General features: G+C 30.7%; 2 protein-coding genes across 2 annotated transcripts; one reads left to right on the top strand and one right to left on the bottom strand.

Annotated features, from left to right (window-relative positions):
• The first annotated feature begins 451 nt into the window (after positions 1–451).
• LOC117605792 (fatty acid hydroxylase domain-containing protein 2) lies at positions 452–6,418 on the top strand. Its single transcript, XM_034327515.2, has 6 exons — positions 452–721; positions 2,190–2,319; positions 2,462–2,565; positions 3,015–3,342; positions 4,296–4,568; positions 4,865–6,418. Exons 1-6 carry the CDS (start codon positions 694–696, stop codon positions 5,022–5,024), a joined length of 1,023 nt encoding a protein of 340 aa, XP_034183406.1. The 5' UTR covers positions 452–693; the 3' UTR covers positions 5,025–6,418.
• Positions 6,419–7,482: 1,064 nt separating this feature from the next.
• On the bottom strand, positions 7,483–9,031 carry LOC117605798 (uncharacterized). The gene is made up of 2 exons (XM_034327527.2): positions 8,536–9,031; positions 7,483–8,327 (listed from the first exon to the last, which is right to left on the bottom strand). The coding sequence occupies exons 1-2, from the start codon at positions 8,761–8,763 to the stop codon at positions 7,656–7,658; spliced, it is 900 nt and encodes a 299-aa protein (XP_034183418.2). The 5' UTR covers positions 8,764–9,031; the 3' UTR covers positions 7,483–7,655.
• Between the last annotated feature and the right edge of the window lie 1,882 nt (positions 9,032–10,913).

Raw genomic sequence — 10,913 nt, 5'->3', positions numbered from 1 at the left:
CAAATAAGCTCCTTTTTACGAAAGGAAACATCTGTGAGAATGGTTCTTGGCGACTCAAAAAAAATTTTTTTCCTTTTTGATGTCATTCCCTACCTTCCCGACGATCGATTATGGTTGGTACCCACATGACAGGTGTTCTACGTTACCGACCCAGGACTCAATCGTGCATCAATCTAGTCCCTATGTACAAACTACGTTATATACATTATAGTTCGCTGACGAACACGTTAGGTTTCGTTTAATTAAAAGGGAAACGAAGAGAAATAGTCTCCCACTATTTGCTCGGCTTTCTCATGTTTAGGCCTTGACAGTTCAGTGGTATCTACCCCTTCTGTTCTCGGTCATAAGAAACGAGAATGAGTCAGACGAGTAGTGGGAGACTCCTCCTCACTTCCTCCTTCGAGTACGCGAAGCCAAGGGTGCTCGTGAGTGTGTTTCATTTATTACATACTTATATATGTAGACATACACACCCACACGTATCGTGTACATGAGAACTTGTACATACATACATACATATACACGCGTACATGCATTTAAGCTGTGAGGTAGGCGCCTTAGTGCTACGGCGCATTTGCTAGTACCAACGGTCCGCGTTTATCGACTATCGTGTGTGTTCTGTGGCTAATGCAATCCATTGACTCTGAATACAAGAATTTACGTGTTTCTTCGTAAACGTTACCATTGTTAAACATGATGGATGTGCAGAGCCGATACAAAGGTTAGAAGAAATTTTTCAATTCCTTCTCATTGATATTTGGACAAAACACGTCTGAACGTTTCCTATAGGACCAATTTAACCACTATGATGATCACCGCGAGCAAAACAATTCGTTAAATTGGGTGTTTTTGTTTAATTTCCGTGTTAGAACTGACTATCACATTCTTTTCCTTTGTTACATTTTTCTACAGTTGTGATTGCGAACGTAGCGTTGAAAATGTATCGACAGGCGCGGTACACTTTTGGAGGGACAACAGTAGTAAGCGGAGATGTAAATAAACGCGTGATAATTGATTTGCCGTGGGTGTTTATTTATCTTCGTTAATAATATCGATTTTCTACTTGTTGTAGAAATTTTTTTCAACTTAATCTCCCCACTGTGCAATGACAACCATAGATACAACATTAATAATAACGAAATTTGTATTTTCATCGAGGCATTAACATAACTGCGCTATACTTAAAAGCAACCCTTTTCTACGTGGCATGCTCGATGGCGAATTACGTAGTGAAGTAATTTATTTTTCTGTCGATTAAATTAAAAAAATTAAATTGAATATTTTAAAATTACCGATATTATATCTGTACATTCAATCTTTTAGTAAACAAATTTATTTCTGGATTTTATACGTTGCAATTCGTTTGGAAAACAACCTTTTACAGTTTCATGTAAATCACCCAGTTTACAAAATATGAAATCAAATAGATGTATTTTTAATGGTTTCTTTTTGCATTACAATATGACATGGCAACATTGTAATATTCGATACGATTCAAATAAAAAAATTATATAATTTATTATTTTTCTACTGTTTCTACTGATATGATAGTAGTAGTGATTTAATTTATGTAACTTGCATCACACGCAGTTGAACATTTCACTTCACCTTTAATCTAGTTGGACATTTAAGAAAGTTGTTTATGTATCTAACATTTGGATTACATGCTCCTTCTAACGTGATTTACCTAAGCTTGTAACCCGTTTAAAGTGTTTTAAGTTTGTATAAGCACTTGAAACAATGGATTATTTTTTTATTCGTAAAGAATAATAGAAAAACAGTTCCTTTATGTTTCGCTTGGTTTTATTATTTTTCGTATGAATATATTCGCCGGTAATTCGTTTAACCCTCGGACGGCGGACTATGGAGAGAGACCTAGTTTCAATTTAATTTTGTATTTCATATTATTTTCATTCTCTAAATTTTACACTATTCTTCTAAAAATTACTCTTTAAACATATGAATTGAACCCACTGAAAAGTGGGGCCCGGGACTGTAGCCCCCTGTTAAACCTCCCCTTAATCCGGCGCTGCTGGTCAATGACCCGACGCGTTGTATGTACAATAGAATATTCATATCGAAAAGCTAATCAAAACTATTTTATTAATTTTAACTAAATTCTATGGACACTATGGAGTGATATAGAAAATTAAGAATAAATAAGAAAAATATTATAATTATTTTTTCAGTGATTCCTGCGAGAAGCGATGGCTGTAAGAATCAAACACCGCCAACCCTACTTTCGAGTTTAAGAAGCGTCCTTTTCGTAATTGGAACGGTGGTGATCGGATTTGCTGCATTTTGCAACTCACTAACATGGTAAATTTTCAAGAATAAGGTATACGGACATAATTTCTACATCCTTACGTTTCGATCGAACAAGAAAATTTCATTGTCTCAAAGAATTTTTAATTCTTCTCTGCAACGATTATCTCACTGTTAAGATTTCTTTATCCCTTAGGCACTTACAGAGATTCTGGGGAGCATCCGGCGATTTCTGGCAAGCACAATGGGACAAAATTTTAGACAAACTAGGAGATGATCCCGTTACCCTCTGGGTTTATGGTACAAAAACAGAAACTCGAAGAATATGTAAAATGTTCTTAAATAAGCGTTGTTTTAAAGTAACTTTTTTTTACTATCACTTTAAACGACAATTATTTTCGAACACTATGGTAGATCTGTCAGCTACTATGCCTCCTAAGGTGACTTTCAAAATTCCAATAACATTTATTAAAATGGAATTTTCTATTTTATTATACATCAGTTGAAGCGTTTTTTAATTCTCTACAAAAATGTATTAAAGCACCTCGATCGAAAATTGATTAGTTCAAGAGATATCTTAGGGAATGGCCATCATGCTCTTCCTGTCTAGTTATATGAGACACCCTGTGTATATAAAAATAAACTAAAGGCACAGTAACAGGTTGATCCGCAGTAACTGACATAATCTGCCCATATACATTTTATAAATTTCTTATTAACAATTAATAGCTTATACTGATCTTTCGTAGGGTCGTTGGGACTAACGTTTTTCGTGTACTGGTTGTTCGGCGGTATATACACGATCCTAGACCTAACTAATCGGCCAGCCGCTTTGCGAAGATACAAAATACAGCCTGGCACGAACGAACCCGTCAACACGAAGGACTTGTGTAAAGTAATCGCTCAAGTACTGTTCAATCAGATCATTGTTGGACTTCCTCTGGCATACGTCAGTTATCACTTTATGGAATGGCGCGGTTATCCCCCTGTACGCGAATTACCGACCTTCCACTGGGTGCTCGTTGAAATCGCCATTCACATATTGTGCGAGGAAATTGGATTTTATTACTCCCACAGGTATACATATTTTTAACCTTCTTCAATACACGTACACACAGGGTGGTCCGAGATTCATAGTACAAACGGGGTCAGGGTAATTTCATGGCTTGAAATAAGTCGAAAATAAAGAATAACGAAATTGCGTGGGATGCTTCGTTTTCGAGAAAGATGCATTTAAAAATCAGTTTCAGTACGCGTGTACTTGACCAATAACTAATTTTTTTTTTTCTTAGAAAATCAATTGAGTTCAGTTATAAATAACTTCCACGTGGAGGTTATCGTTTACCTACAATACTGTAGGTGAAAGATAGTTATATTCTCTTGGAAAATTCCACCCTGCTCATTACGGCTGATCATTCTTGCATTTTAATAGATCGGTAAAGTTAAACGGCATATCTAATTCTCGGACGGCGGACTATGGAGGAAGCCCAAATTTTAATTTAACTTTGTATTTGATATTATTTTTATTTTCTAAATTTTATAACACCTCTAAAAATTATTCTTCCAATATATAAAATTTTTTCGTTTAAAAATTATATTAATCCACATTCCCCTGTCCAAGGGTTAAGATGGGATCTTAATTTTACAAAATCAGAAATTTATCATGATAAAAGGAACGTAATATGTACAATAATGATATAACAACGAACAGAGTATAGCAAATATATTTTGCGAAGTTCCGTTCAGGTAATCAATGAGCCTCAGAGGTCAACAGAGGACTGGTTACCCCTCAAGTTTTAACTATAGATTTACACCTGATAGGTATATCACACATATCATTAGAAACTTCCATGCTATCTTCTTACAATAGCCTGTTGAAATCAATGCTGAACAGTTAGGGTGCTTCCCTTGTCAGCAAAAAGAATAAAGCAAATCACACTTTAATCGCTACAAGTCTTCATTCATGATAATTTTGAATAGAACCTTCCTTAAAATATTACAATATATGTATATATATAATCACATTGCAGATTTCTACATAGCCGCTATTTGTATAAGTATATACATAAACAACACCACGAATGGACGGCCCCTATAGCTGTAACGTCACTGTATTGCCATCCCTTAGAACATATTGGCTCGAATCTATTACCACCGTTTTTGGGAGTATTCATCGTAGGTTCTCACGTGGCTACCGCTTGGCTTTGGTTCTCCCTTGCTATTCTTTCCACGTTGAACGCTCACTCTGGTTACCACTTACCATTCTTTCCATCTCCAGAAGCTCATGATTTCCATCATTTAAAGTAAGTAATTTCATAATACCTTTTTTAGAACCATTTTTAAAAAACTAAATCGATGTAACATAAGATTATTAAATATTTGGTTGTTTGAAATCAACCGCTTGATGTGCACGCAGTAGCGCAACTAAGGAGGAGGGGGGTTACAATTCTTCCTCCCTCCTCTCCATTACACAATTATGATTGCGTTATTGTTTGCATTCAATATGCAACAGCCTAATCTAATACATCATTTTTAATGTTACATTTTATGAGCCTGAAATTCCACAAACTTTGATTTATTAATGATTATGTTGTTTCAGATTCAATCAGTGCTTCGGAGTTTTGGGAGTGTTAGACCGTATTCATGGAACAGACACACAATTTCGTAATTCTAGAGCGTACCAGCGACACGTTATAATGCTTAGCTTAGTACCACCGAGAGAAGCTTTTCCGGATCAAGTGAAATATAAATTTAAATAAGCAGGACTTTTTTCAGTACTATCATTTAATATGAAAGTTCGTTGTGAAACTATATTTAGTATAAAAATGCAAGTATAAGATACTTCAGGGTTTTAAGTATTATCTTCGTTTGTATTACACTTCATCGAGAGCAGTTAATTAGCATAAATCAGTCAAGCTACATTTTTCATATGATTTTCTACTTTTCTTTTTGTATGAGAACTGTACATTTTGAATTAATTTTATTCTATTATGGAATCTTAATCCATGTAAACATGATTATGGTGTGCTCGTAAAATGTTATTGTTAAACACTGTCTGTTTTTTTGAACAGTGTTGATCACCATGGACTTCCCAAGGGAAACTGACAATGTAGGGGAGGTGACCACCAATTATAGAATCCGTGGCCCACTTAGTTGCGTGTAAACGTTTGCGCAGAAAAATTTGAATTTGTATTTATATTATTCATATTTCTTATTTCTATACTAAATTTTATAATATTTAATAACTAAAAATTATATTTTTTCTAAATTACTCTTAATATTAAAAAAACTTAAAAATTAAGAATTTGTGAGTTCCTGCTTTGCCTACATTGTTATTTTCCCATGGGAAGCCTACTTTACTCGATACGGTACAATATCGTATTCAATGTAATGATATTAGATTATTTTTAATCAGCACTATCAGATACAAGAACAATCCTTCTAACCTTACAATATTGTATGGAATATTGTATCGCGTTCTATTTTCTTTTTTCATCCAAAACTATAATAAGATCCCTGGGATATTACAAAAATTTTACCATAACTCTAAAGGACGAACTTTAGATTATTAGAATATCTTTTTTACGACAAAATATACTGTTGGGAAATCTAGAATTATATCGTGTACTGTTATCAAGTCGAATTACTATTTTTATATTTAGTTCCATAATGAAAGCAATGACTTAATATAAATTTAATCTAACAATAAGATGAAATTATGATTATAATATTATAGTAAAGAGAAAAATAATCATTCTAGATTGTCATAAGCGGTCGGAGATTATGCATTTCAAAGTTTAAAATTTGCAAAACAAATCAAATCAAACTGTTTAAAACGATTAAGATTAAAGCCATTAACGTCAATAATCATATTTTTCTCTAATTCAAATTTATGCACATAATAAAAACACGCAGATCAAATCATGGAATTGACGCTTCATTATTCCTTATTTTTACATCTAAAAATGAAGGTTTTCTTATTTAACGCAAATCTATGAAATTCTAATGAGAAGTATTAAAGTAATTAAATGTATAAAGGCAATATAAATCTCAGTATTTGTCAGTTATTATATATAAAGTGGCTACATTCTATAACCATTTGTCAAGATATTATATATACTTTGTAATTTATATGCAATTTTAATGTCAATAATTTTATGTACCCACATAAAAAGCTTACTAATAAAATTTACAAAATCAAAATACTATATGATTTTTCTTTTACAATAATAAATCATATATTATCGCTTAACATAGAATATAATACGACATCTTTAGTTACAAGTATTTATATTTTATAACAATACAAATGATTTTTTACATACATATATAAAAATAGTTATTGCTTCATTACATTTAGATAAAATATAAATTCTACGAATGATAAACAGAAATGGAAGTTCGTAGAATTCCATTTTAATTAATAACAATTGCAAAAATCTTATCCGATAAAATAATTGCACTAACCATTGCTTATATTTAGTTTAGTATAATTTTATAAATGAGTATTCCATACTCATTTCATTTCTTTATGGTAATCGTAATTTTATACATCTTTTTTTAATAACAAAAATGAAAATGTAAAACCATAAAATAATTAGTATAGTAGCTACAATTATTGTGTTACACAAATCAAATTTCTTTGGTGGGCTAGATATTATTTTACAATTTATAAATATACAGTGAATTTTTACTAAAATTGAGAAAAAAAATTTTTAATGAAAAGGAAATTGTATGGAAATATTATCGTTAATAAAATTTATTTGAAATAAACATTGTTTTTTAATTGCACTATGAAAAGTTATTTTAACCCGCGAAGAAAAAACTTAACATTGTTCTTAAATCTTTGCACGTTTACTTTTATGTTAGAAATATTCAATTTCAAATTTAATTAACGCAAATTATTAACAAATTATTTTTATACAAAATTTTGTAATTAAAAAAGATTTCAAAAATCGTTTTTATATTTACATATGTATAAAACTGTACATCTTAATAAGTTTGCAAAACTTGCTCGAATCAAAGCTCATTTTGAAATACTTTATTTATAGCATTCAATAAAGTATTTTGATTACCATGATTGTGTAAATGGAATTATTATTTCCATATTGTCTTTCTCACGTATCTTTCTGGCTTTCAAATTTGACAAATGAACGATAGTTTTTGCCTAAAAATGTCTACATTATATAATTCAAGTAATAAATCTCATACCACGGCAGTAATATAGTAAAAATATATACGGAGCAAGTTACGGCAGAACAAAAAGATTTATAATTCTTTGTGTAAATGCTTTGATATATATGATTGAAGCTTGATTACTTAGTGTACATTTTATACTGAGTATAGAAAAGCACTGTTGCGAGCTGACTTTATAAATGATTTGATAAATATTAATCATTGTACATTCCATCGATAAGAAAATCCATCCTCCGGTAATGTCTTTTGTCCCAACAATCCCTACCTTGTTTATATATCATGAAAATAATAGCACCTAATATCGGCAGAGCTATGAGAGTAACAATAACTGGAAAAACATAATTAATTTTCTTCGACATTCCTAAATGCAAACCTTTCGTATGCGATATAAATGCTCGTTTATCACTGTTAGGTCCTACTACTGTAGCCGTTGGTTTTGGTCGATGTTCTTGAACCGAAGACGCTGTTACAGTAGTACTTTTTGATAACATTTCTTGCGTTATGTTTGCAGCATTTAAAGTATTATTTAGAATAGTAGTATTCAATTTTAAAGCGTTTGTATTAAGATCAATAGGTTTTTCATTATTATGAGGAATACTTGCTGCTGAAGAAGATTCAGATATTAGCTTTGTATCATTAAACGTTGTTACTTTAACGTCAGCAACATTTTCTTGTTTTGTATTTAGCATTTCATTTGCTCCCTTTCTTGACACAATTTTGGTATTCTTTCTATTTTCTGTATTCTGAGTATTTTCTTCTTTAGAAACATTTGGTGAATGGAAAGAAGTCATGTCTTGTGTAGTAGAAGGTATTGAAATTGGACCACCTTCTCCAGCAACTGAAGGAGTAGCAACATTTTTCTGAAACTATATTTGTATATATTTTAACTTCGTATTTAATTGTCGCTATCATACTTGGCATACTTAAAATTAACTTAAGACAAATATATTATTATATACATTGCTTTTTTAAATAGTATAACATTTCTAATTTGAGAACTTAACAATTACTTGACAGTTTATTAAATTACCAATGAATTGTTTGTCAAACGAGGTAAATACCATCGATACGTACGTTCGATGTTTTTGTAGGAACAACGGATGCAGATGTTGAATTAACTGATGAGGGTAATGTCTGATATTCATTTTTTGGAAGTGTGTGGACAGAAGTTGCATTTAATGCAGATGTCAAAGGTGCAGTACCATCTGTTTTAACCACATCACTCTTAGATAAGGTTAGAATAGATACAATCCATATAAACAGAATTATTCCATGGAAATTTTGCATCACAAATAAACCCATTATTTTAATTACAAAATCGAATTTCAGAATACTGATAGTTGCAGATAAATCTGTTTAAAAGTTTTATAAAAATATAAAAAAATTTTTAAAGTGGTATCTACCACTATAAAACTGTCTGCTCCATCGCAAACACGCTCTAACTGTTGCGTAAATATACGTGCAAGCTAATACCACACAACTCTTTCAGTGGTTGTGTGATTTCACTTTCTTCCATCATTTTCGATTAAACTAATTAAATTTCTCAAGAATACTTGTAAATAAATATAACAAATTTAGTTTTACATTTACGTTTCTAATATTTTAAGTCTTAAATTATTAAATAAATATTTAAATGTACTTAATTACTTTACTAATAATTAATACAGATAATTAATATTAGATACGTAAAGTAATATTTAATGATTAGAAAAAGTGTTTTAAAAAAAATACTAAAGCTAATAATAATGGAATTGTTTATACTGTAAATTGTATACTACGTACTATAACTATACCGCAGTTCACCAGAGTCCATAACTGCGAAAAGTCCAGTTTTCGTTCTTCGCGCTTCTCCAGTACGCATCTTCGCCCTGATTGGCGATACTCCCAAACGAAGTGGAAAGCGATTAGCAGAGAGCTCGCTGCGTTCCCCCACCATCTTCCAACCTGCGCGTCGCAGTTATGGACTCTGGTGAACTGCGGTATATATATAAGAGAACCCTAAAATTCTTCACTGTTGAATAAACCGCTTTTAAAAAGAATTAGAAATAAAAAAGAAAGAATAGAGAAATACTGTTTTCATGTTATTTCATCATTATAAAAAAGTATTTTTCGGATTTGACGCCAATACCACATCATAGCCTGATTCGACTTTCGAGATCTCGAAACTCTTAAAATCTCGAATAATACGAATTTAAATGTTGCGCTAACATGTCGGAATATTTTCGTTCTATTTTGTAGCTCGATTTTTCAAGATTCTGAACAATCTATACACTCTTAATTAATTAGAACGATTGATTCTCATAAATTCACATAATGCACCTTACCTATTATCATATAATTATGAAAGTTAATCGGCTTTCAATTGGCTATAAATTGCAATATATTAAATTTGTAACAAACAAAATTTTGGTCAACATTTTTTTATAAGTGTGCAAATTTTGACAAAAAATGTTTGTAAAAATTCTAATTATTACTTTTCTACACACATAACTCCGCATCTTATACCAACAACAAATTAACACTTTTTTCAGCAACTTTTCAGATGTGCCTCCGTATTATCGCGAACCATAAAACATTATGCATTGTGTGTCAATTTTATTCGTATACGGTGTTTGAGAAGCTTTATTTAGTGCAAACCTTCCTTTTATGTTCTTAATGACAAAGTGCCAAATAAACTATTATTTTTATTTTGTTATTAAGAGTAAATGACTAATTGTGAATATTACTATATAATAAAATATCACTGATCCACTTAGAGTAAATAACAACTTGTGTATATAATTTATTAGAGCCGTAACAACAAAATGAAGTTACGTAACTATAGTTACGTCTTCCACATAGTTAAAATACCATAAATGTAATTACCTATAATGCAACCTTTGAAAAAAGTATGTAGTTCCTGTACTAATTATATAAATTACATAATTGCTCGTAGAATGATTTTCAACAAAAATGTTATAATAACATATTATACTTATTTCAAAAACAACAAAAGAAACATTTAATTTAAAATCAAATTTTACAACTTACATTTAAATTAAACTTTCATCAAGAACATATGTTTTGTATATTATTATATAATATAAAAATGATATGATATTTGTTGTTATCAATACCTTATTCTTTTACCACCACATGTTTTGCAGTGGAAAGTAACATAATTATCTCTATGAGATATTTTCAAGGTATTAAAAAAAGAGGATACAATCAGTACACATAATTAACGTTTTATTGTCATAATTAATCTTAAGATAATTTTAATGTTCATCATTTATCATATTTATCATTAGTTATCAGCAGTATTTTAACAAAATTTTCACTTTCTTCAGTGTTTGCATCTAATTAATTAAAATTTGTTTCCTGGGCAAGAAATAAAAATGATTTATGTAAGAAGAAATAAATAATACTAAATAAAATTTTATGTAATTTATAATTACGAAAATAAGTTTTAC

Source organism: Osmia lignaria, chromosome 9 (assembly GCF_051020975.1).
Source record: "Osmia lignaria lignaria isolate PbOS001 chromosome 9, iyOsmLign1, whole genome shotgun sequence".
Taxonomy (NCBI): Eukaryota; Metazoa; Arthropoda; class Insecta; order Hymenoptera; family Megachilidae; genus Osmia; species Osmia lignaria.
Note: the sequence above shows the minus strand (reverse complement) of the source record. Positions and strands in the feature narration are given on the sequence as shown.

Bases quoted from the DNA above. Each gene is read 5' to 3' on its own strand.
- LOC117605798 (XM_034327527.2), bottom strand. From the start codon at position 8,763: ATGGGTTTATTTGTGATGCAAAATTTCCATGGAATAATTCTGTTTATA. The intron at 8,328-8,535 runs GTACGTATCGAT...ATACAAATATAG, and splicing joins TTCCTACAAAAACATCGAAC to TTTCAGAAAAATGTTGCTAC.
- LOC117605792 (XM_034327515.2), top strand. From the start codon at position 694: ATGATGGATGTGCAGAGCCGATACAAAG. The intron at 722-2,189 runs GTTAGAAGAAAT...TTATTTTTTCAG, and splicing joins TGTGCAGAGCCGATACAAAG to TGATTCCTGCGAGAAGCGAT. The intron at 2,566-3,014 runs GTACAAAAACAG...GATCTTTCGTAG, and splicing joins CGTTACCCTCTGGGTTTATG to GGTCGTTGGGACTAACGTTT.